General features: G+C 38.1%; 3 protein-coding genes across 4 annotated transcripts; all 3 read left to right on the forward strand.

The window, feature by feature from the left end:
• The first annotated feature begins 310 nt into the window (after positions 1-310).
• adipor1a (adiponectin receptor 1a) lies at positions 311-7,042 on the forward strand. The gene is made up of 9 exons (XM_039674055.2): positions 311-449; positions 1,954-2,030; positions 2,130-2,327; positions 2,431-2,544; positions 2,818-2,989; positions 5,409-5,595; positions 5,680-5,867; positions 6,138-6,331; positions 6,410-7,042. Exons 3-9 carry the CDS (start codon positions 2,184-2,186, stop codon positions 6,536-6,538), a joined length of 1,128 nt encoding a protein of 375 aa, XP_039529989.1. The 5' UTR covers positions 311-449; positions 1,954-2,030; positions 2,130-2,183; the 3' UTR covers positions 6,539-7,042.
• Positions 7,043-8,109: 1,067 nt separating this feature from the next.
• Positions 8,110-9,521, forward strand: rabif (RAB interacting factor). The gene is made up of 3 exons (XM_039674081.2): positions 8,110-8,305; positions 8,451-8,613; positions 8,849-9,521. The coding sequence occupies exons 2-3, from the start codon at positions 8,464-8,466 to the stop codon at positions 9,095-9,097; spliced, it is 399 nt and encodes a 132-aa protein (XP_039530015.1). The 5' UTR covers positions 8,110-8,305; positions 8,451-8,463; the 3' UTR covers positions 9,098-9,521.
• A 624-nt stretch (positions 9,522-10,145) lies between these two features.
• On the forward strand, positions 10,146-26,035 carry kdm5ba (lysine demethylase 5Ba). Of its 2 annotated transcripts, XM_089125141.1 has the most exons (28): positions 10,146-10,303; positions 11,353-11,551; positions 13,056-13,133; positions 13,421-13,543; positions 13,715-13,885; positions 14,596-14,724; positions 14,806-14,899; positions 15,919-15,986; positions 16,072-16,230; positions 16,540-16,659; positions 16,750-16,908; positions 17,018-17,199; positions 17,316-17,478; positions 17,563-17,682; positions 18,017-18,211; positions 18,750-18,931; positions 19,057-19,181; positions 19,756-19,906; positions 20,014-20,128; positions 20,212-20,567; positions 21,452-21,590; positions 21,681-21,860; positions 21,965-22,117; positions 23,025-23,438; positions 23,530-23,620; positions 23,716-23,921; positions 24,710-24,979; positions 25,124-26,035. In XM_089125141.1, exons 2-28 carry the CDS (start codon positions 11,399-11,401, stop codon positions 25,253-25,255), a joined length of 4,428 nt encoding a protein of 1,475 aa, XP_088981267.1. In that variant the 5' UTR covers positions 10,146-10,303; positions 11,353-11,398; the 3' UTR covers positions 25,256-26,035. The 2 variants fall into 2 exon arrangements, with proteins under 2 accessions (XP_088981267.1, XP_039529911.2); XM_039673977.2 differs by lacking the exon at positions 10,146-10,303 and having other exon boundaries at positions 11,247-11,551.
• The last annotated feature ends 186 nt before the right edge of the window (positions 26,036-26,221 follow it).

A 26,221-nucleotide genomic window follows, 5' to 3' on the forward strand; every position in this document is an offset into this window, starting at 1 on the left:
AGCTGTTTTTTTTTAATCTCTCTAAAGGCTGCTAGCACGTGCCATTTAAATGTGACCATAACACCAAGATGCTGCAGCAGTGTAGTAAAACGCTTCAGTATTTTCTGTACAGTCCTCAGACTAAAGTTCAACCTTCAATGCCAGGTATTTTACGAGAACATAAATCACCTGCTGGAGGTTACTGCTGTAAATGTGGAAGCATTCACAAGAGCCACCAAATAAATGGGTTAGTGCCCTTAAATAGCGATGTGGGGGCTTTACCAAATACCTTGCAGGGCCGTACTTCACCAGCAGGAGGCGCCGCCTCGGTGTTATTTCAAAGACTACAGAGCCAGTTTGAACTCGCCGTATTGCACACAGCTTTCAACTCTTTTTTTTCTCCATCCTGCTGGTGTTTGGGTGCCATCCGGAAGAGATCTAATTTCTTTAACAACAGTTCTGGAAATCAGGTAACTGCCTGCACGATAAAATGTATCATTATTTCAAAGCAAAGGCAAAAATGTGATGCATTTTGTTGTAGACGCATCCAGACACAGTAGTTTAGCGGTGCGTAGCGGTGTCTCAATGCTAACCTGCTCTAATATACCAGCTTTGTTTTTTTTAAAGCGCTAACTTTGGTACTAATTAATCGTTGTTGGGGGCATTTTTGCGAATGATATATTATAGTATTTGTTGTAGCATTGTTGCTATGTTATGTATGATGATTTTGTAAGTGTTATTCATGACGTGTGCCGGTGTTTTGGCTGCTCGTCCTCTAAAATTTAAAGACCCTTGTTAGCCAGCAGGCTAATACCGTTATTCATAGGTATGAACTGTATGATGACACTTCATACACAGATGTTTGTCCGTTATAACGGGTTTGATTTGAAACCCACTGAGATGCATATCCAGACGTATTTGGAATCAAATTCGACATGCGTTCCAACGTCCGATTCGAATTAACGTTAGTGGTAAGGATTTTGATTCATCACCGTGACTCGATTCTTTTAATCATACCACACAAAAAAAACAGATTCGTCCAGTGTCTGCTTCCGCATGTTATAGAATGACTGTATGAATGACTCGTTTACACAAACAACACCTAGCTGTTTACGTGTTATGCTGTAAATGTGCTTTTCTACCATTCTTTCGTTATTATTATTATTATTATTATTATTATTATCATCATCATCATCAAGAAAAAGACAACAATTATAGCCTAATTAAGATTTTAAACAATGTCCCTATCTCATCTGTCAGTCATTATCACACATTCTCGTCTCGTTCAGTGACTCTCAGAATTTTGTTTTAAGAGTAAAATGGACTTCTACAATCCCATGAAGCATTACAAAAGTTAAAAACTATGGATAAAATATAAACTATTATTAAATATCTATTTAGAAACAATGTATTTTACGTTTGTTGTAGAATATTTATTTATTTATTATTCAAATATTTAAGAAGTTTGAGGGCATACAGAGACTGACTCAATTACGTCATTTAGGATTTACCATAGTATTGTTTTTTTCCACTATTTACTTGTAACAATTCTCTGATTGGTGGACATTTCTTTGCAAAATTAGGGGTAACAGAGTTTTTCTCCTGGAATTCCTCTGTTAAACAATTATTTTTCAAAAAATTCTGATAAAAATTAAGATACCTAAATAATTCAGGCCGATGGTTTCGACAAAAGCATAAACCAATCGATTCACAATGTCCACAGGTTTGTAAGTTAACATTTTTAAAATCAATTGGCATATATAAAAATGATTAGGATTTATTTATTAGGAACCCAACTGTTGCACTCTGTGAACATTTCAATGAATAATAAAAGTGAGTCAGTACATGTGAATGATAATGATTCGAAAAACACTGCCAGTTTTTATGTATTTATGTATTAAGTATTTATGTACAGCCAGTATTAACTGAGATAATGATGCCAAGTGGTTTTTGTTTGTTTTTTCCCCCACTAAGATTGAATGCAATTACATAGAGAGGCAAACATCAGCAGGCTGGTTTAGACCTGTATGCGTTCAAAGCACTTGCCAGAGGTAAGCAGTCTCTTGTTGTTTTTGGTCACTGGTATTGTCATGACTTGACTTTGTCAATGAAGTTTTGTTTTAATTGAATGTATTACTTTTGTCCCACAGTGAACTGAAGTGTAGGCTTCAGAGGTCTGGGTCGAGTCACAGGGCAGTCTACTTATGTCAGGACAAATCAGGTCTGCCAGTCATGCGGACTGCAGGGTCACTGAGGAATGCCACGTCCCAGCCGATGTGGAGCTGATGGAGCTGGGTCCCCTGCTGGAGGAGAATGGCCCCATAGGAGCCAAAGGACTCCAGTCAGAGGCAAGCCACGCAATTATTAATCTGAATGCATTACAGAGTCTTTCATTTTCAGTGCCAGCAGAAAGTGTTGCAGGCTCATTTTGAGCTCTGATTGTGTCCACAGGGAGCAAGTGCTCTTGCTGATGATGAAGAAGAGGATGAAGAAGCCGGAGAGGTTCTGACGCTACCACTTCAGGCTCACCATGCAATGGAGAAGATGGAGGAGTTTGTGCATAAGGTGTGATCATCAAACACTCCTTTAAATCTGATACAGAAATTTAAATGGATAATTCTCCCCCAAAAAATGAAACTTGTCATCATTTACTCACACTCATGTCATTCACAAACCTGTATGACTTGCTTTTTTGTAGTTGTTTTTGTTGTCTATACAGTAAAAGTTAATAAGGTTCAATGTTATTTTGATCACTTGAAACATTCTTCAAAATATCATAGTCATACAGGTTTGGAGGGCATGGCAACAAACCGGTAATGCCGTATCTCTGTTCTGCAGGTCTGGGAAGGCCGTTGGAGGGTCATTCCCTTTCACGTCCTGCCAGAGTGGCTAAAAGACAACGACTACCTCCTGCACGGTCACCGGCCTCCCATGCCCTCGTTCCGTGCTTGCTTTGGGAGCATTTTCAGGATCCACACAGAGACTGGGAATATCTGGACTCATTTGTTGGGTAAGGATGGGGTTACAGTGTGAAGTCGTCACAGAGAATTGTGGCTATTGTGCACCTCATGCATATATTTAGTGCAATTAAGTTGCAGCGGATCAATTACAAGTACAAACACTGCCCTCATTTTGAGAAATGTGCCATGGCAACTAACTGAAATGCATATATATATATATATATATGTATATATGTATATATGTATCAGTATTGTCAAGTACCAAAAATAAAAGTATCGCTATTTGCCTCGTTCTAAAAAAAAAATCGGTGCATCCCTAATAAAATATAATACCTGTAATGTGTATGCTCTCTTTTGATTAGTTTGTATTGAACAAAAATGTTCAGCGTTGTCTTGTGGCTGTCAGAGGAGAAAAAAAGCTGCTGCTCTTTGTGTGTTTTCATGTCATCTCCAGGCACGTTAATATGTAAATTGCATGAGCTTATTTTTGACATTAGATTGAAAGATCTGAAAAAGCCCATTCATTTACCCACCCATAGACCCTCCCCTTAGCTAAATCAGGACAGAAGTGTTCGAAAGTGGACAAAATAGATGGATTAAAGCACCAGGTGTAAACAGAAATGTGTCTCTCGTCTACGTGTGATCCGATCGACCAAAACGCATCTTAATACCAGGTGTAAACGGGGCCCTAGTTTCCTGTTTGTTTCCGTGATTATGATTCTGTTCACCTGTCGTTCTATTTATTATCTGATTTGGTCTGTGTATATACTCTGTTTTGTTCAGTTCTTTGTCCCATATTGTTTATGGAAAGTGACTGTGTTTGCTTATTCTTCTTCAATCCCCTATGTTTATCTGTTGTGAATTTAATCAAAACTGTTTGCTAGATACTCCTTTGTCATGCACTCCTTATACAGCCACTACTTGACAATACCAATAAAACTGACTCAAACTTTAACTAAAATTAAAATGAAAACTGAAGAAAAAAATAGCTAAATCAAATTATTATTCACTTTGACGTTGTATTTAAAAAAAATTGTATACCATTTCAGTCTAGTTTAAATTGAATGACTCCAAAAATATCATGTAAAAAGTGATCTTAAACTTTTTTATGTATATTATATATTAAATGTATTATTATAATACCGGTATACACTCACCTAAAGGATTAATAGCAACACCTGTTCAATTTATCATTAATGTAATTATCTAATCAACCAATCACATGGCAGTTGCTCCAATGCATTTAGGGGTGTGGTCCTGGTCAAGAAAAATCTCCTGAACTCCAAACTGAATATCAGAATGGGAAAGTCAATTTTGAGCGCGGCATGGTTGGTGCCAGGCGGGCTGGTCTGAGTATTCCACAATCTGCTCAGTTACTGGGATTTTCACGCACAACCATTTCTAGGGTTTACAAAAAATGGTGTGAAAAGGGAAAAACATCCAGTATGCGGCAGTCCTGTAAGCAAAAATGCCTTGTTGATGCTAGAGATCAGAGGAGAATGTGCCGACTGATTCAAGCTGATAGAAGAGCAACTTTGGCTGAAATAACCACTCGTTAAAACCGAAGTATGCAGCAAAGCATTTGTGAAGCCACAACACGCACAACCTTGAGGCGGATGGGCTACAACAGCTGAAGACCCCACCGGGTACCACTCATCTCCACTACAAATAGGAAAAAGAGGCTACAAGAGCTCACCAAAATTGGACTGCTGAAGACTGGAGAAATGTTGCCTGGTCTGATGAGTCTTGATTTCTGTTGAGACATTCAGATGGTAGAGTCAGAATTTGGCGTAAACAGAATGAGAACATGGATCCATCATGCCTTGTTGCCACTGTGCAGGCTGCTGGTGGTGGTGTAATGGTGAGGGGGATGTTTTCTTGGCACACTTTAGGCCCCTTAGTGCCAATTGGGCATCGATTAAATGCCACGGCCTACCTGAGCACTGTTTCTGACCATGTCCATCCCTTTATGGCCACCATGTAACCATCCACTGGTGGCTACTTCCAGCAGGATAATGCACCATGTCACAAAGCTTGAATCATTACAAATTGGTTTCTTGAACATGAGTTCACTGTATTGAAATGACCCCCACAGTCACCACACCTCAACCCAATAGAGCATCTTTGGGATGTGGTAAAATGGAAGCTTCGTGCCCTGGATGTGCATCCCACAAATCTCCATCAACTGCAAGATGCTGTCCTATCAATATGGGCCAACATTTCCAAAGAATGCGTTTAGCACCTTGTTGATCCAATGCCACGTAGAAATAAGGCAGTTCTGAAGGCGAAAGGGGGTCAAACACAGTATTAGTATGGTGTTCCTAATAATCCTTTAGGTGAGTGTATTTCTTCGTTGTGGTATCAGGAAAGCTGTATTTTGTAAATGTAGCTTTTAGTAAATTGAACAGATCCAGACAACAACAACAAAACATTGATCCATTGTTAAATAGTTGTTGTTTTTTTCAACAGGGTTAATCTTATTCTTGTGCCTGGGCACACTTACCATGCTGAGGCCCAATATGTACTTCATGGCCCCCTTGCAGGAGAAGGTGGTGTTCGGGATGTTCTTCTTGGGTGCAGTGCTGTGCCTCAGCTTCTCCTGGCTTTTTCACACTGTCTACTGCCATTCTGAGAAAGTCTCTCGCACTTTCTCCAAGTAGGTTTATTGTCTCATTAACTACAATATTTCATGGTGGAAATGACTTTAAGTGACTTAAAGTGACTCTGTTTTCTCTCTTAGACTAGACTACTCCGGAATTGCTTTGCTGATCATGGGCTCTTTTGTACCCTGGCTTTACTACTCGTTCTACTGCTCTCCTCAGCCACGTCTCATCTACCTCACAATCGTCTGTGTGTTGGGTATAGCAGCCATTGTAGTTGCACAGTGGGACCGTTTCTCCACTCCCCGCCACAGGCCCACCAGAGCAGGTGGGGAGTGATGTATTTGCCATAAATACATTTTGTTTACAACAAATCAACGTTTCACATTTTCATTTACTTGATGTACTAAAATAGCTAAAGAAAACTGAAAATGTAGAGTCTAGACTTGTATATAAAAAGAAATGGGGAAAAACACTATAAATGTAGTAATTTCAAATGAAAACTATACTAGTACATCAGTGTCCCTAAAGTAATACTACAAGAAGAAAACGGTGCATTTATTCATAGCAAATTGTTTTTGAAAAATGTTTTCCTTAGGAGTTTTCATGGGTCTCGGATTGAGCGGGATTGTCCCCACCATGCACTTCACCATAGAGGAGGGTTTTGTCAAAGCCACTACTGTTGGACAGATGGGCTGGTTCTATTTAATGGGCGCCATGTACATCGCAGGTGCCGGACTGTATGCTGCACGAATTCCAGAGCGCTATTTCCCGGGCAAGTGTGACATTTGGGTAAGTTACACCTTTAGTCATGTTCTTGAGTATAGTGATATGCAGATGTTTGACTTGCCTAATTTGCTCTCTTCTTAGTTTCACTCACACCAGATATTCCATGTGCTGGTGGTGGCAGCAGCCTTCATTCATTTCTATGGGGTGTCCAACCTTCAGGAGTTCCGCTATGGCCTTGAGGGAGGCTGCACTGATGACACTCTCCTCTGAGAGCTCTACAAACACATCGCTTTTCAATTAGGATTTTTATTGCCCCCATTTATACTCATTCCTTGGTTTGTTTTTATTCACCTTTGAGTTTTTCCTGATCGTTTTGACTTTTATTCATTTTTATTCTGTTACAAAGAATCCATGAAATTTCACTTAATGAAAGGTTTTGTGTGGTTAAAGGGCGCCGTTGGCTGAACAAATAATTGAAGGTTGAAACATGATGACTCTTGTTCAATCTTTAATTTAAACACAATCTCTTGGGTTTTGAATGTTTCTTTAGTAGTGAAAAGCACTTTCATTGAGCTGTAGAGATGCCCCCTCATAATATTATGCATCAAAGTTTTTCTTAATGTAAATGAACAGTTCTCAACATCATTTGATGCACATCCAAACTATTTCCCACACTGTACTGAAGAGCAGAGATGTCTTTGATATCTTTTTATTCAAAATAACTGGAAAACGCACAAAGGGCAAATAAAGGGTTTGAGGGTTTTCGGCACAATCTACCTGCTTCAAACACATTCATAATTTTATCTTTTACTTCTAGGTCAATTGAAAATGTAAACAGGTCAACTGTTGCACCTTACAGCGCAGATATTGAATATCATTGTTATTAAAGCCTCTGCATGGATGCATCTGTGCAGTCTGTAAAGTATAAACTTTCCTGTAAAGTATAAGAATATTCCCGTGCCTTAGGCCACAGGAAATAGGTTTAAAATAGATGGGCCAAAACTACAGTGTAGTAAATTTCATTAGTCTTAAATGTAACTAGTTAATTTACTTTGCAAGCAATCCAATCAAATTAATAATAAGGTTACATAAATGAACCAAAAAGTTTGACCTTTATTGTTGAACTTTCTCAGACTGCTGTTTGTAAAAAAAAAAAAAGTAGTGTTTGATCCTTTTTAAATAAATAAGCTAACTGTGTGGCTTTACCACAACCATATATTCATCTGTTACGTGTAGAGGTGGTAAATCATTTGCATTTAACTGCAATGTGAAATGTTTCAATAAATATTTATGGGTCATACTTTGAGTTTCTCTTATTTGGTTGATGTATATGGTGGGGATTATCATTCAAGAAAAAAAATGGAGATTTGGAGATTTGTATACATTCACAATTGAACCCCTGGAGCTTCATATTTATTATACATTTGCAAACGACTGTCTTTCTGAACCAGGACATTATTTGCAAATGATATCTAAATAAAGGATAACTATAAATAATGGCCTGGTTTACAGACAAGACTTAGATTATGCCTAGGCCTTACTTCAATCAGACATTTAAGTAGCTTTTATAAACACGCCTTAGAAAAAGAGAAAAAAATATATATATGTAGTGTGCATTTTGAGAAAGACATATTTTAAGATCTGTCAGTACAAGTTGCTTTCAGTTAAAACAGCTCAGACATGCATTTTAGTCTGGGACTCGGTTATGACTTCACCTTGTCTGTGAAACCGGGGGAATATATATATGAAATAAAAAGGATTTTTCCATTATGTTAGATAAGAACATAACTGCGTCTGAAAATGGAGTCTGTTAATCTGAGCCGAGCGGAACGAATTCGTGGCTTGTTTTTAGCCGGTCTGCTTTAGCAGTTGCAAATGTAGCAGTAGCTGACACTAGTCCGCTAGTGTTTTCCAACTACTGTCTATTATTGTGTTTATATTTAAGTTACCATATTTGTGCTTAACATTTCGAAGACCGTATTTGGATAACAAGTCTGACTTATGCAGGGTCGGTTTTCCGTATGGTCTGACTTGGAGGCGAGTATTTCTGTTACAAATCTCTTATTTAACTTAGCCAGTTAACGTTAAGCTAATTATTTAAAGATGCAGTGATGCATTGATAGACTGGCCATAATCAAGTAATTTATGGTAAATTCTGATTGATGTTATGTTTTGTTGTTAGTTTGCTTACTAACATGGATGACAGTAAACAGTCCTCCTCTCCCGAGGGATCTGTAGACCCCTCTCTCGTGTCCGACGATGGTAAAAATGTGAAATCAGTGTTGTGCCAGAGATGCTCTTCCAAAGTGCTCTGCCCAGGCATGGCAGTGTTTGCAGAAAAGGAGGTAACTTGTTTTGAAACTTGTGTGTAAAACATTTAAAATACAGTTATGGTACATGTGTTACATTACAATAATACATTGTAATTTACACTAATTTTCAAAATGATAGTCATGATATGTCTGTTTGCACAACCGACTTGTAGTTTTAAATATATTATATAATTATATTCAATGATGATGTTATTTCAAGACTGATATGTCATCTATTTTCTGTGCAACATCTCTTTCCATTCACTAGCTGTTTCTCCCTTCAATGAGAAAGAAAATCTCCATTGGTCAGTCAGACGGGACATTGGATGGGGACACATTAACAGCTCACTGGCTGGTTGATGACATGTACACTTTTGAGAATGTGGGTTTCACAAAAGATGTAGGCAAAGTGAAGTATCTTATTTGTGCGGATTGTGAGATTGGACCCATTGGTTGGCATTGCCTGGATGACAAGAAGAGCTTCTATGTGGCATTGGACAGGGTGAATCACGAATAGAGCACTTGTTGAAGTCACTGTTTGGAAAAATCCTATTGTATTTGATTATGTAACTCAGATGGCTTTCTTGTTTGAAAAAAAAAAATTACTTTTTGCTCTCTTCACAGAGTTCAGAAAAATGCATTTGGTTTTTGTATAGTTTTTTCTTTCTTTTATTGTGACATTTTCATTCTCACCAAACTGTATGTTTGTATGTATGTAACATGTACAACTGTCTAACATCATAGATGAATGGAGACCTTTTAAACATTCCTTGACACACGACCTTTCTATTATCTCTCTTATGATTTTTCAGAACACATGAAATCACTTTTGTGTATGAGATTTAGGAGGTCAGTTCTTGTCAATTAAACAAAATTCAAGGTTGGCTGAATTGCAATATTATACTGAAAAAAATAAAATATAACCGCTATTATGAGAGTTACTATTTTTTGTAGAAAGGTGTTCCATAATGTGTCTTTGTCTCTGTCTCTGTGTGATTTGAATGTGTATATATATATATATATATATATATATATACACACACACACACACACATACATACATACATACATACAAATGCTACATCTGCAACAGAAATTTACCCTATATGTGTGTGTGATTTGTGTGTGTGTGTATATATATATATATATATATATATATATATATATATATGTATGTATACACACATATACATACAAATACTACATCTACAACAGAAATATTTAGTACAGTAAATATTTAGTATATTTAGCACGTGTGTACATAATATAGGGTACGTGTGTACACACATATAGGGTAAATATTTCTGTTGTAGACGTAGTCTTGTTTTGAAAGAATTACCAAGAAGTATGTATCACTCTGACTGAATGTGCTGCTGTGAGTCAAAATAAAGAACATTTATGATTTAAACTCGTGATTTAGGGGGAAACAATGCAGTAAACATCGATTTGTTGTGTTTTTAAGACTATAAAAAATGTAGATATTGTCAGGTTATAACTGCCACACCTCGGTCATTCTGCCTCGGTGGAATAACTGCGGTTTCCTGCGATAGGCGGATAAGAGAACCGGGGATCGTTGTCCTGCGTTTCATAGGGGGCGACAGCTTCCGAGTTGACGTGCGGTACGTGCTCAAAGAAATTGCTTGCATGGAATACTACGTTGGATGTTGATGGACCCTCTGCACAGAGATATGTAAAGACAAAAGTCAATCGCAACGCCAGTACGGTGAGATGCTTTCTGTCTTGGCACAATATCTTAATTCCCGCTGAAGGATCATGCATTCCGAAATCGGGTCACGAGACGGTGCAAATGCTCACGGATTCTTTATTCAAACGGTTTTTGGTGTGCTATCTGTACGATGTCACCCCATGCCAAAGGTTAATCGTGATTTTAGATGGCAATCGGGTGGAAAGTGACTAAATTCATCGTCCCTGAACAACATCTGTTACTTCCGAGTGGGTAACTTGAAAGAGTCCATTTAAAGAAGTAGTTCCGGTGAAAATGAAGCTGTGGTGTATCAATCCGCGCGAGTCACCAAGTCACTTCTCTAATTCAATGGGAACCTACTTCTTCCTTTTGAAAGCACTTTAGGGGAGACGGTTAAACACATATATATACAAAAGTTTTCGAGGAATTCCTCACATTTGTATATAAAAGCTTTGTTTTGATCACAGGTTCCATGAGAGTACCATATCTGTTACTTAATATGTTTACTTAAGCCTTCGTGGGCAGATAAAGCTAAGAAAAAAACATTTACTGTGTAAAATAATTACGGTCATAGACGGGTACTACGTGTGCTAGATTTGAAATATAATTGCATGTTGTGTTTGCTATAATTAAATTAACTCACTTTATATATATATATATATATATATATATATATATATATATATATAATTATGTTGAAATTTGTTGACCATCACTAATCCAAAAGCTTTGTTAGTAGGCCTATTGATCGTTACGTAAATGGTGCGATAATGAACAATGACCTTTTTCGCTTCTAATGCGATTTGGAGAATTTAAGCGTTCATTTTACAATTTAAAAAACTTATTTAAAAAAATCTGCATTGGTGAGAATGTCGGACAAAGAAAGGAAATCAAGCGTCTCTACTTTTGAAGCGGAAGAAGACTAAGCACTGTTACGTCAGCACTCCGTCTGTGTGTACGTTTCCCAAAGTGGATGAGGATGTTAATTGTCGGAGTTCAGGTGTAATCATTCTTTAATATGGCATCTTTTCGAGACTAATTAAAACATTTACTTCAACTTCAAACAGTTTATTGCAGTTTCTACATGTCATCATTTGGATCAAGTTCCCCAGAATGACCCATTCACGACCCAACGAGTTTATTCCTCCACCGGAGTGCCCTGTCTTTGAGCCCAGTTGGGAGGAATTTGCCGACCCTTTTGGGTTCATCAACAAAATACGTCCAATTGCAGAAAACACTGGCATCTGCAAGATCCGACCGCCCCCGGTAAGTTTCTTCGACATGTAACAGAACTGTCAAATGCAAGCTATCTCTCTGTCGTCTTTTTTACTCGTAGATTGCAGATCCCGAAACACTTTCTCTAAAGACAGGCTTTTTCAACATGGCGGATTGCGGCTCCTGCCATTGCGAACGTTCGTAACGGCGTGTGCGCGTGTACGCGCAGCTACTAGCTATGAGTGAATGCTCGCGTGTGGTTTACTCCTACAGCGACCACAATAACATCACTTGCTTTCCTTTCAAGAGAGTTTTATCATACTATGGCTTAAAAGTATCACGGCTGTTTTTTTAGAGATACTTTTAATAAATGTTTGATTGATGGAAAAATGTTGAGGGACAGAATGTAGTGATTGTTATTGTATTCCAAAATCAATGTTAGTTAGAATGCATCCACCCAAACAAGAACAATCCTCGATAGTTGAACTTGCAACCTAGGACAAGCATTATATAACTTTTTTTTACATTTATTTTGAAACCTTTTGTGAAAAACCTGTACTGTTGGTGTAACGTAGCATTTAATAATAAAAAAATGTTACTTCCTCATTTTTTTTTTTACATTTAACTTCAAAGCATTTGCTTTCAAATATAATATTTTGCTTGGTTATCTGATGTTGAAAGGCGGTGTTAAAGTATCTGTGTCATGTTTTTTGTTAATTATGTTTATGTATTACTATTTTTTCCAGTGCTACGGAAACTGTCTTGTCTAAAAATGGCCACTTTTGCTAACAAATAATGTAAAACCGCTCGTTTGTTAACACATTACTGTCGTTTATTAAATAATTTAAGGCGTATTTTTTATCTAGAGACAAAATTGTAAAATAAAAAATTGCTGAAGTTGGCGGTGGCGTAATTGTTCTTTGCCGTTGTCCTCCATGTTGTGCGAGTTGTGTATTTGCATTTGACCATTGCAACTGAAATCTGATGTAAATAACAACGCAAGCGAGAAGGTGGTTTCGGTTTTTGTCGCGTTTTAAACGTTTATAAAACGTTTATAAAACAGTTGTTTATTGTCTTGGCCATGTAAATTTACTGTGTTTTGTCTTGTTGTTCACAACTGTTAACACCCTAAAACGGCCTCCCTGGAATCTATATCCACCCTAGTGTTTTATACTGCGAATATCGTTTTATATCTGATGAAGTGCATAAAACATAAAATTTAATAGTTCCAGATTCTTGCCAGTGGACTTTTTCACAACTTCAATTATGTATATAATTTTTTTGTGTATGCAATGCATCATACCATACCTTTATGATGAGCAGCAAGACGAATCAGGGCCTTTTGAAATGAAAACCATCTTGATGTTGATTTGTGTATTAAACCATTTTACATAGATGGATGGATAGATTAGTATTTATAACCTTTATTGTTCAGTACAAAGATGGCATTATGAAAACCCCACATGCTGATATAAACCGAAAGAATGATCTTATTTTTAACTCGTGTGGCAAATGGTATACATAAAAGCTTAACACATTTTTTTCTTAATGTCAGGGATGGCAGCCACCATTTGCCTGTGATGTGGACAGACTGCATTTCACACCACGCATTCAGAGGCTCAATGAGTTGGAGGTGAGACCTTTATTTGTCTCCTGTTTGATCAAATGTTTTATTTGCAGATATTATAATGTGGCCTTATTAAACAGAAACCTACCCATGACCTCTTTTTGGTCTGTCACACTTAAAAGCTCAGGGTTTGAGGGTACCTAAATAATTCTTAATACAAATTATGTTCTTTTAAATATCAACTGAGTGCAAAAAATATGCTTTCCCCTTTGCATACTAAATGCTACTTAAAAAAAGAACGAGAGACCATCATTTTCTGACACCATTTTTGTTGTATTTTTTTTGTGTCATAGGCCCAAACCAGAGTGAAGCTCAATTTCTTGGACCAGATAGCAAAGTTCTGGGAACTGCAGGGATGCACACTGAAAATTCCTCATGTTGAGCGTAAAACCCTGGATTTATATGTCCTTTACAAGGTAGGACTAAGGTTTTGTTATCTCCAGTTAAAGCATAGTACATTGGTTAAGCACTTTATAGGTAATATGGGGTATTAGAGTTGAAAACGCTGATGTGTCTTCTTCTGTGGCATTTTTAAAAAGAAAATGATGCACGTAAACATGTCTTTGGTGACCTCTTTCTCCATCTAGCTGGTCAAAGAAGAGGGAGGCTTTGATGTGGTCTGTAGAGAGCGGCGATGGACCCAGATTGCACTGAAGATGGGTTTTGCTCCTGGCAAAGCCGTTGGCTCTCACCTCCGCTCTCACTATGAGAGGATTCTCTACCCATACTATTTGTTCCAGACAGGAGCTAATCTTATGGTGAGGTCACTAAAGCGCTTGTATAACTTCCACTTTCCTCTTTTCAGCCTTATCATTAAGTTTCCATCTCTTTTCCTGATGAATGTTCTTTGTTATGGTGCACACATGACAGCCATTGTCCATGATCATTTTTTGGCAGGGAACCCAACTATCTGAATAGAAAGGGTGTCCCAGTTTATTAAGCATTGTTGATAAGTGCCCTATTTTGTATGAAGCGCAGCAAACATAAACTTGAGGTTATGTTCCTGTGTGTATGTTTTTATAGGGTGTCATTTGTTTTTACTTTTTAAGTAGTGTCTGGCAGGCTGTTCGTCTGTGTTTTGGTGTTCCTGCGTGTTCAGTGGTTAACCGTTTTCTCTGATGTGCTGTACCCTCGGTCCCCTCCCCCCACCCATAAAGTGGTGTGAATTCATTCGATGAGCCCTGAGCTCTAGGCCCACTCTCCTGCTGCTTTTACCCTATGGTTAATACCCTAGGGGTGATCTGCTTTGCCTCTCACTGTTACTGGCTTTAATAATGTCCACCCTGCTGTCATGTGGCTCTCTGGTTAATTAGATAAGAGTGAAGCCACATGTGCACACTTATAGTGGTGTGTCATAAATGAAGTACATTTGCATTCTTCCCAGTTTAATTTATTGTGAATATACGGCCTTGTCACTTGAAGCGGTGCATCGGGCATGACGCCAACGTTAAATATTTTTCTTCAACAGAACTCTCAGAAGCCAACTCTGACTAATGACACCAAAGACAAGGAGTACAAACCCCACGACTTGCCCCAGCGTCAGTCGGTGCAACCAGCTGAAACCTGCACTATTGCCCGCAGAGCTAAACGGACAGAGGTAAAGGGCATTTACAAAAATCTCTGATTCATACCTTGGACCCCAAACTAGATAGTAATGCCCTTTCGCTTCTCTTCATAGGGTCGCTGTTTTAAATCAGAACCGGGCGAGGTGTGTGAAAACAAACCCAACTTGAGGCGGCGAATGGGCTCTTGTGTGGCAAAATCAGAACCAGGTACAGATCCATATATTTTATTTCTAGTTTTTCACTCAAAAATCACTTTTTTCATAAAATCACAAATCATATTTTGAAGTAGGACTGTCACTAACGATTATTTTAATAATCGAGTAATCAAATATTTCGGTGTGGTAATAAAAACAGACCTAAGCAAACAATAGACTTTAGATCCATATACAGATATACAGATGTTATTAATGTATTTTAAGATTACTTTTTTGTTTTGATTACTTTTAAGATATCTTAAGTTAAAATACATTAATAACAATAAGGCAATAATAGTAGTTTCAAATGAAGTATCAAAATGAAGTAATCATATTATCATAGTTTTATATGTTATAGTTTTATTTTAAATGTTAAATGCATTATATATATATATATATATATATATATGTGTGTGTGTATGTATGTATGTATGTATGTATGTATGTATGTATAGAATGGTTTTACTACATTGGGAAGCATTAGAAAACAGTCTAATAATGCAGTTCATGGATTCTCGTCGTGGAATGCTTCTTCAGGTGTTTTGCCAGTTACTTGTCACTGGAAAATTGCAATCAGTGGTTTTTTTTTTTTTTATTGAGTACTGTTCAAAAGTTTGGGAGCAGTGACAGGACATGCTGTTCTTTTGAACTTCGTATTCATTCAAACATCCAGTAAAAACACAAACAAATAATTGATGATAAGACAACATTGATGATAAGAAATGTTTCTTGAGCACCGATCTGCATATTAGAAGGATTTCTGAAAGATCATGTGACACTGAAGACCAAAGTAATGACTGCTGAAAATTCAGCTCTACCATCACAGGAATTTTAAGTTACTTTATATAGTAATAATATTTCATGATATTACTGTTTTATTGTATTTTGATAATAATTAAAACAAATTCAGCCTTGAGCATGAGAGATTTATTTTAAAAAGTCATACTGACACCCATACCTTTGAATGGTTGTGTACTTTTAATCTTACTGCAATGTGAAATTCCGAACTTATTTACTTTACATCTCTTCTAGTGAAAGAAATTCCAGTGCAGGTGAAAGAAGAGCCCATTGAGCAACCAGTTGAAGGTGAAAAATCAAAGGTGAGTAAGGTGGTCAGAGGACCATTCATACAAAAGAAAGTGTGCACTGCATTCTTTTGTCAATGTTTGGGTTTTTTCCCTACAGGTGGAGCAGTACATATGCTTGGTATGTGGGGGTGGAGGTGATGAAGATAGACTATTGCTTTGTGATGGGTGTGACGACAGCTATCACACCTTCTGTCTGATCCCACCCCTCCACGATGTCCCTAAAGGTGACTGGAGGTGCCCCAAGTGCCTGGCTCAGGTGAGCCACTCCCAGCTGTCTACATCTGCAAACTGATGCCATCATGATCGTTTTCTTTGTCTATCATATAATTATTTTGTGACCTAATATGATATTGACGATAGCTTTGATTACATAAATGCAGTCATATTCTTGGAAGCTATATTCATAACGAATTAACTGTTTTTGTTTGCTCTCTCGGTTCCCATTGCCTGCTGTCTGTTAGTACATGTGATTTTGCTTAGTTGTACGGACTTGTCGATTAGTCGATTGCATTTAGGCTAAGTTATATTATGCTTGTAATCATTGGCTTTTCTGTTCTCACTATAGGAGTGTGGTAAGCCACAGGTGGCATTTGGCTTTGAGCAGGCCTCCAGAGATTACACCCTCCGCACCTTTGGTGATATGGCTGACTCTTTCAAATCTGACTACTTCAACATGCCTGTTCACGTATGTCTGTTAAATGACATTTGAGAAACAAATATGATTGCATAACATGTGCTATTGGAATATGAAGTGATCGCCCTTATCGTTTAACAGATGGTTCCCACAGAGCTGGTGGAGAAGGAGTTCTGGCGGCTGGTTAGCACCATAGAGGAGGATGTCACTGTTGAGTATGGGGCTGATATTGCTTCAAAGGATTTCGGAAGTGGCTTCCCTGTTAAGAACGGCACATTTAAGCTCTCGCCAGAAGAGGAGGTACAAAAATAACCTGAAATGCCAAGTTCTTGCAATCTGTATGCTGAAAGAACTGATCAAAGTCTTCAGATCACAAATGCATGTTTCATTAAATCATCTTTTTGTTCAGGATTATCTGAGCAGTGGCTGGAACCTCAACAACATGCCAGTGTTGGATGCATCTGTGCTGACTCATGTCACAGCGGACATCTGTGGGATGAAGCTCCCATGGCTTTATGTGGGCATGTGCTTCTCCTCCTTCTGCTGGCACATTGAGGACCACTGGAGCTATTCCATCAACTATCTGCACTGGTAATCCACTTGCACTTTTCACGTTGAAAGAAACCCCCTTTTTATTTGAAATTTTGCTTTCATATTAACACCTACTAGGATGAAAACAAACCATGCTCTTTTGTTTTGATCTGCAGGGGAGAGCCAAAGACGTGGTATGGCGCTCCTGGCTACGCTGCCGAGCAGTTGGAGAAAGTGATGAAGAGCCTGGCCCCTGAGCTCTTTGAGTCTCAGCCAGACCTGCTCCACCAGCTGGTCACCATCATGAACCCCAATGTGCTCATGGATCATGGAGTACCAGTGAGTGGCCACACATACAGTCATAGATGGAGAGTTGTGGACTATACAAAGACCGTTAATACCATACGGTTTTGCCCTCTGTAGATTTACCGTACAAACCAGTGTGCCGGCGAGTTTGTAATTACGTTCCCAAGGGCCTATCACAGTGGATTCAACCAGGGCTTCAACTTTGCAGAGGCAGTCAACTTCTGCACAGCAGACTGGGTAAAAGGCACTTAATGTTGGCATAAAATAAAAATTCACCCTATCTATTTTGTAAATGCATGTTATTGATCTTTTGGCATGCAAAACTTCTCTATTTAGGTCACTTAGGGTACGTTTACACGACAATGATGTATTAAAACGGGCACATTTGTCCTTGAACATCTAAAATGCATAAAGTTTTTAGTTAAAAATGGTGTTGTGTAAATGGCCCCTTAAACCCCACACCTTTCTTTAATTAAAATCAGAATGTATCTAGCAGCATTCATTGTTGGATAAGCATAATTCCATAGAAAATATTAATCAAAGTGGTCTAAAATTCGGTCTTGTGTTTCAGATGCATCTTGGTCGAAAGTGTGTCGAGCACTATCGATCACTCAACAGATACTGTGTTTTCTCCCACGATGAAATGACCTGTAACATTGCCGCCAAGGCAGACAGTCTAGAGTTGGAACTGGCCACTGCTGTCCAGAAGGACATGTGCGCTATGATTCTGGAAGAGAAGATGCTCCGTGAGAAAGCCTATAAGCGGGTGGGTGGCTATTTTAAAAGCAGTGAGCCCATTTGAACTGCTTTAACTTGCACTTCATGACCCAATTAAGAGAGTGTGTGTGTGTGTAAATTCAGTTAGGAAAAATAAGACAAAATAAGGCTTTTACCAATAAAAAAAAATCCATATCAACGAAATCCTTCTTTCCACAGCAGAGAAAACATATTAAGTATGTATTTACACAGACTGTTTAATGAAGCACAGAGGTGGCATTAATGCATTTTTACTGCAAAATTATAAATGCATAAATTTTAAACATTTGCACAAAGCAAGCCGTTTTCCATATTGAGTAGAGCATTAATATGTGAAAAAAACAAGAAATCAAGATATTTAGAGTAGATAAAAATGTGCGATTAATCGCTATTAAATATTTTAATAGTTTGACAGCAGTAAAATTAAATATATATACATATATACACACATTTTAGCAATTAAATCTGTAGCTCTGCCTCTGCTCTTTGTTTGCATTCATTGTCTGTCTATTACTAAGTGATCCCATTGTGTATTTGCTTTTCTTTAGGGCGTGTGGCACTCCCAGCAGGTTGACTATGATCTACTACCAGACGAGGAAAGGCAGTGTGCTAAGTGTCGGACCACCTGTTACCTGTCCGCCATCACCTGTCCCTGTAGCCCCGACCAGCTGGTCTGTCTCCACCATATCCAGGAACTTTGCCCTTGCCCTGCTAGAAGCTACACGCTCAAGTACGTGTTTGCAAAAGCATAGGACATTAAAAAATGTTTTGGGTTTAAAACTCAGAACGATGGTTCATATGCAAAAAGTCCTTGCTTTAATTCTGCATATTAACCTTTTTGTCTACCTTACGCAGCTATAAATACACACTTGCCGAGCTGAAGCCTTTGTTCCAGGTTTTGACGGCTCGTGCCGAGTCCTATGAAGACTGGGCATCTAAAGTCAACAAGATTTTGAAAGCAGATCAAGACGATAAAAGTGGTAAGTTATTATTGTAGTGGGTTCATCTTTAAACCTTAGAAACCCAATAATTCATTATTCATAATGTTTTTTTGTTTTGTTTTTTAGTGGGGGTTTTTTTCACCCTTTAACAAACTTTAGTTAAGTAATTTTTTTTAAAATAAATTTTCTATTGGGGTATATTTACAAAAAATAAACATTGCAAAATTGCCAAACCAGGCACTTAGAGTTGCATAATTTCTCTTTTTTGTTTGACGGAAAGTTTTGAATTCACCGCACAATTTAGTGCACAAGTGTATTTGAAAAAAAGTTATAGAAAATAAATTTACCTATCAGAACATTTACTTAACTAAATAAATAAATATTTATATTAAAGCACATTTTAAGTGTCTGTAATTTTGTAATATCATTATAATAGATCACTTTTTTTTCCCACCAAAACTGTTGTTGTGATAAATTTCAAGTTGGGTATTTAAAGTATTATCTGTACATTAGCCTTGTACAAACTGCAGTTCTGTTATGCTGGGATTCTGGGGGTTTAAATGTTCTTGGGTTTTTTTAGTGCATCTAAAATAATGGTTTTTTTTCTCATTAGATTTGGAGGAGCTTCGTACCTTGGTAGTAGAAGCAGAGAAGAAGATGTACCCTGAGACTGACCTGCTATGTCACCTGCGTCAAGTCATCCAGAATGCAGATAGGTGTACCTCAATGGCTCAACAACTCCTCAATGGCAAGAGACAGACAAGGTACATTTACTACTTCCTCTGATATCTGGTAAAACTATCTGAAGTTCTTGCATTTTAAGTAATTTTAAATTGATGCAGTTCTGTATCAAATGTTGTTTCGTTAATAGGTATCGCTCCGGTGGGGGGAAGTCTCAAAACCAGCTCACTGTGGAGGAACTGAAATCATTTGTCAATCAATTGTATGACCTTCCTTGTACCATCCGACAGGCCCCTTTCTTAAAGGTAACCAACCACACAACATGCTAAGTGTAATTTTCCTTGTTCCCAGATGTGTTGATCTTACTTTTTTTTCCCCTCCATCTCAGGCTCTTTTGAACCGTGTTGAACAGTTCCAGCAGCAGAGCTTGGATCTCCTTGCAGAGGACATGGCTGGTTCCTCTGCCCTCCAAGGCCTCCTAGATGAAGGCGCGGGCTTGGATGTGGAGTTGCCTCAGCTGGCGGTGTTGAGGCAGAGGCTGGAGCAGGCACGCTGGGTGGAGGCTGTTCAAGAAGCCAGCGATCAGCCGGCCGACCTCAGTCTAGACTGCATGAGGAGGCTCATAGATCAGGGAGTAGGCCTCGCACCCCACTCCTGTGTGGAAAGAACCATGGCCCGCCTGCAGGAGCTGCTCACTGTCTGTGAACACTGGGAAGAAAAGGCCCATAACATGCTCACTGCTAGGTGAACTTAGTTTGCATTTAAGTGAAATGTTACATCAATTTAAAGGGATAGTTCACCTAGAATATGTAACTAATTTAACTGTCATTATTTAATCTCCTTCATGTTATTTCAAACACATGAGACTGAGAGATTTCTGTCCCTCCATTGAAAGGTCATGGAGTTTTAGCGAAGGACCGAAATCTTTCGGGTTTAAAAAAACAAAGCATTCCTTTTGCTTTCATGACAAAATCATGACAGAATTTTCACTTTTGGATCAACTTCCCGTTTAGTTTTTAGATCTGAGAAGCTAGATCTCCTGGTATGCAAGACCAAATTCATTGTACAACAAAATAATTTGCAAATTGTTGTCAATTTTGCTTGCAATTTTTTTTTTTACATGCATGTTTTTTAAAAAAAACACATGGTTGAGGAAGTTCTTATAGGAAATAATGACTTTAAGCCGTTTCTTGACAGATTAACTTGAATCAATCTAGTGTGACGCATACAAACACAACAATTTGGGGTTTGAATGTTTTTGAACAAGTTTGTTTGATCAAAATACAGTAAAAACATTCAGTTTAAAATATTTGAATTAATTTTAAAATTTCTAGCAATTACTCTAGTCTTCAGTGTCACTTGATCCATCAAAAATCATTCTAATATGCTAATTTGCTGCCCAAGATTGATGTCTTATCAATGTGGAAATCAGCTGCTTAATATTTTTGTTAAATAGAAAGTTCAAATTATAACAGCATTTATTTGAATTGTAAATCTTTTGTAACAATTGTAAAAACCTTTACTGTCCAATTAACTGTCAATATTATCAATTTATTGGGTTGTTGCTAAATGAAATCTTTTGATCCTATAAAATAATGTTGACTCGTTTGTTTTTTGCTCTTTTTCAGGCCTCGTCATAGCATTGAGACTCTTGAGGCAGCTATACAGGAAGTTGACAGCATCCCAGCATACCTGCCCAGCTGTCTTCAGCTCAAAGACTGTGTGAACAGGGCCAGAGAGTGGATAATGGAAGCAGATGCTCTTCAGGTGTGTTTCACACGCTTCTGTACTGCTCAATTATTCCCATAGAAACTTGTGTAAGTAGTGCTCCATCTGTTTAAACATTTATTGCTACAGGCTGGAGGCCGTATTCCTGGTCTTGCTGCCCTATCTGAACTAGTGTCGAGAGCCAGAGGTATTCCGGTAATGTTGGAACCACTCTCTCGACTGGAAAGCTTAGTGTCTGAGGTACAGACCTGGAAGGAGAGTGCAGCTAAAACGTTCCTGTTGAGGAACTCATCCTATTCTCTTCTTGAGGTAGATTACTTATTTGCAACCATACTTATTTTGGATCTGAATAAGTATACGATTTAAGTAAAATAAGTGGTTTTGTTAATAATTTGTATGTTTGTGTCTTTAAGGTTCTGTGTCCAAGGTGTGAGACTGGAATGCAGAAGTCGAAATCTAAAAAAGCCAAGGATGTCTCATTACCCTGCAAGAAAGTCGAAGTAAAACTGGATTCCCTTTTTGACGTGGAAAAAGCGCTTTCTACAAGCAAAGATTCAGCTTCAGCGGTAGGTCACCTATTAGTTTTAGGCTGAATGCAAAACAAGAAGGTTATGGTTAAGTCTTTCTGCCCCTGATATATTGCACTCCTGTATCCGAAGCAAAATTACTAAATACGAGTTATATATTTCTAACTCCAAACAATTAGCCATTGAACCAGCTTATAAAATCTTCATGGGTGTGCTGGTTGCATTTGAGGTACATGTCATGGGGTTTCTCAGATTTCGCTTGAGACCGGTCGTGTCTCCTTCATTGCTATTTTTATATTTTGAATATATCCCTCCACTGCATACTGTAACCCCTTGTGTTTCGATCTGGAGGATATCTCTAAGATATTGCTCCAAAAAAGGTCACTGACACACAGGTATACCTCTTGCCGTCATGGCAATCTGTCGAGCTGGTCATGTTTGACCGTTTGTTTGACGGGCGTAGTAACAATAACTAGGGGGTGTGGCTTTTGTGAACGGTCAATTCCTCCATTATGCATAATTATTTTTCTTTCTGGATATTAATTTCATTTTCATTACACAAACTGTATCTGGCTTCAATATAAGCTGAAAGACTAGGAACATTATTTAACACATTCAGCATTTAGACTTTACTAGTATCAGCACAATCTTTTTATTTTTAAACACTCATTATTATCATATCAGCAAAGTGCAATTGATCAACCTCTAATTGGTATGTATTTATATATCCGGTTTTGTAGTTGAATGTGTGCTCCAGCCTGTTTAATTACATTTTTGTTCTATATGGGCATATGGTATTAATTTAATTTGTGCAGGTCTTAATTTTGATTCTAAAGAACACCGCAGAAACCTAGAAAGAGCCATTCTTATTGTTGAGTCCTGACTGTTCACATGTGTGTTGGACTTTTGGGTATCTTCTCAGACTTGCATATTCTTCTCCAAACAGATGGCCACTCTCAGTGACGTACATCAGAAAGAGTTGGATAGCATGTCTATGTTGAGGATCTCAAATGAGTCAAAGTGCCAGTCTTCGCCCAGCTGTTTGGCCCCCACAGTATGCTTGTGTCACACCGTCCCCGCAGGCCCCATGCTCCAGTGTGAACTTTGCCGAGACGCCTACCACAGCGGCTGTGTGCCGGGGTTTAAGGACATCCAGACAGGCCTACCGTGGTTATGCCCGCTCTGCAAGCGCTCTGAGAAGCCCCCTCTGGATAAGGTGCTTCCACTGCTCGCTTCCTTACAGCGGATTCGGATTCGGCTTCCGGAGGGCGATGCCCTGCGGTATGTGATTGAGAGAACGGTGCGCTGGCAGCACAAAGTGCAGCAGGTTTCTCTTCCTACACATCATCTGAATGGCAAAGTGAGCATATGTTTGAATAGAATTAGTTTGTAACATAAAATCATATTTTCAGCTGACTTTAAATTTGATTAATTTTATTTATATGATGCAGGCAAGACATCTCTCTGGGATTGCATCATCTCAGGCAATGGAAGGGAACAATGGTTCTTTCTACATGCTGCAGCCCTGCATTCCTCTCAATGGTGAGTCAACCACACCTAAGGTTTTTAAATGCACAGTTACAGAGTGGTTGTAAATGTTTTGATGTAAACATTTGGGATTCTGTCATGTGTTGCAGAACTCAGTGCTGAGTTGGAGGAGCTGTTGGTAGAAGGTCTTCTCCTGCAGGTGACGTTACCGGAGCTTCAACAGCTTTATAGCAGTCTGCTTTACAGGTTTTCACCATCCCAGCACTCCATGCAGAGCAGCGAACATGATCACCAGTATCACATTGCTCAAGACAGAAGTCCACCTCATAGGAGCCCCCCGCACGGCAAAGCACAGGTGGGAGAAATGCTATCCTTCAATAGCATTTGCTTCGTAGCATTGTAAATTCCTATGATTTATACCCAAACCCAACCCCTTTGACTTATATATTATTTACTTGAAGTTAATTTTTTAATGAACAACACATTTAAATGCTTATGGTTCTCTGGTGTTGGTTAATGGTTATATGACATGCAGGTAAACAAAAATATTTTTTCTATTAAAGAAATAAAAAATCATGTTTTGGTATATCAAGCCAGTAACAAGGTGTCACAACTGACTTGGTATGCCCCAATTTTGTTAGATTTATTAGATACCAAGCCATAATTAAGTTAAACATTGGAAATTTACATGGTTACAAAAGTAAAAGTTTTGCCATATTATTAGTCTGTTATTGCTGACTTCTGTTAAACGTATTTTAAAACTATGTATTAATATAAATATATATATATATATAATTTATTGAATTGTTAGCTTTTCATCAACATTGACAATGGGTTCAGTGTGAATAGTCCAAAAATGCTAATTAAATGATAAATAAATAATGTTTTTTAGTACTGAAAAGTATTTCTAAAAAGTTTCATGTAATTCAAGTATGTTTTTTTTTCAACATGTGTCCTATGTTTATTTGCTTAGCGTGTTGCTATGCTAAAGATCATACAATAAGTCAATTACAAATCGAGTCTCTTGAGTGCTGTTCGTGTGAACTGCTGCCAATGTAGAGTGGAATGCTGTCTTGTGAGAAAGCTCACTAGGTTTCAGAACTGATCTTTTGACTGATTTTTATTTGAATTGTTTCCATCAAGGATGTGGTTCCAGAGATCAAGAAGGAATCCGAGAAGGTTGAGAAGAACAGCAAACGGCGTCTAGAGAAAGAGAACGTGGAAGGTCAGCACAGAGACAAGATAAAAAAGCCCAAGAAAAAGAAGCCCAAAATGAACAAAGAAAGGAGAAGAGAGGAGAAGCGAACCACCTCCCCTGCCAACTCCCTTTCTGACCCATCATATTCAGACGACTCTGAGGAGGATTGGTCTGTGTGCTCGGCAAAGCGATGCCAACAACCAGAAGGAAACGAGGTTAGCTCTAGCATAGTTAAAGTGCTTGGTTTTGTTTTCTAATCCAGTGCATTATTCTTGTTAATATATTTGGGTTATATTTTTTTTATTTTCTTGCCTGCATGAATATTTAATGCTTTTTTTTTTCCCGGGTCTTTCTCATAGGTAAACTGGGTCCAGTGTGACGGCAGCTGTAACCAGTGGTTCCACCAGATTTGTGTGGGAGTGTCTGCTGAGCAGGCTGAGAATGAGGACTACATCTGCGTCAGCTGCGCAATAAACGATTTGACAGAATGAGGACCAAAATCATGTTTTTTCAAAGGATAGTCAAAAGGCTCCCCGTTTTGCACATAAGTTACAGCACCAAGAATGCACCAGAGATCATCCTCTTACTGATTCCCGCTTCCCCAGTGCTCCCTTGGTGCTACTGCCTTCTTGATAGGACTGTTAACAAAAATCTGTATGATTATCCGCTTTTTGTTTTGTATTTTTGAAGATTTCCTTCTATAACATTTATTTTTTTCTTCTTCTCTAGAGAACGTGATGCATAGATGTACCTCAGGGGTTTCCATCCCATAAATGCAAAACGATGGGGAACTTCAGCTTCCCCAAATGTATTTGTTCATATTTATTGTTTGGGGTTTTTTTTTTCTTTTTCTTTCCCCAGTCACCTTTAGAGAATTTCTAACATGAAATTATCAATCTGGGCTATTTACACCAAATAATATTAATTGGACTAAACAAAATGGTCTAAAATTATTTTTGGAACCCTCTGTTTTGGTACATGTGTCTAATAATATAAAATATTATTTATTTATCCCAGCAATAAGTTGGCTGGTTACCCTGATTTTTAGTAGCTTGAGATCTGCTCTGATCTGTTGCTTGATGCATTAGAAGTGTTGTACAGAATCCTAATGTAGGTTGTCAGACAAAAGAGATGTAGCAGGCTGAAGAAAAAAACTGTGTGAAATATACTTTGTGATGTATAATGTGGCTTTCTTTAAAACTCAAAACAGATCTTTCCGATGTTAATTCAGTTGTGGAATAAAATGGTTTGTTCTCACCTATAAATACTTACTTCTGTTATAATGAACCTTTCTTGTCCTTATTTGTGTACACAAATCAAACACGTTGATACTTCGTACTGAGCATCAGGTGGCGACAAAGTAAAGTCTTTTCAGTGTAGTTGTTCAACCTCCATTCCTATGGATGGAGCCATTATGATCGTGATGGCGCCAATGATTCGCGAATGGCAACATTTCG

The sequence above is a fragment of the Pimephales promelas genome, chromosome 21 (genome assembly GCF_988280905.1).
Source record: "Pimephales promelas chromosome 21, fPimPro1.hap1.1, whole genome shotgun sequence".
In the NCBI taxonomy this organism is placed as follows: Eukaryota; Metazoa; Chordata; class Actinopteri; order Cypriniformes; family Leuciscidae; genus Pimephales; species Pimephales promelas.

Coding starts and splice junctions, on each gene's coding strand:
- adipor1a (XM_039674055.2), top strand. CDS start 2,184: ATGTCAGGACAAATCAGGTCTGCCAGTCATGCGGACTGCAGGGTCACT. Junction 2,328..2,430: donor CCAAAGGACTCCAGTCAGAG/GCAAGCCACGCA, acceptor TTGTGTCCACAG/GGAGCAAGTGCTCTTGCTGA. Junction 5,596..5,679: donor GTCTCTCGCACTTTCTCCAA/GTAGGTTTATTG, acceptor TTTCTCTCTTAG/ACTAGACTACTCCGGAATTG.
- kdm5ba (XM_089125141.1), top strand. CDS start 11,399: ATGACCCATTCACGACCCAACGAGTTTATTCCTCCACCGGAGTGCCCT. Junction 16,231..16,539: donor GCCCCAAGTGCCTGGCTCAG/GTGAGCCACTCC, acceptor TTCTCACTATAG/GAGTGTGGTAAGCCACAGGT. Junction 18,932..19,056: donor GCTAGAAGCTACACGCTCAA/GTACGTGTTTGC, acceptor TACCTTACGCAG/CTATAAATACACACTTGCCG.
- rabif (XM_039674081.2), top strand. CDS start 8,464: ATGGATGACAGTAAACAGTCCTCCTCTCCCGAGGGATCTGTAGACCCC. Junction 8,614..8,848: donor CAGTGTTTGCAGAAAAGGAG/GTAACTTGTTTT, acceptor TCCATTCACTAG/CTGTTTCTCCCTTCAATGAG.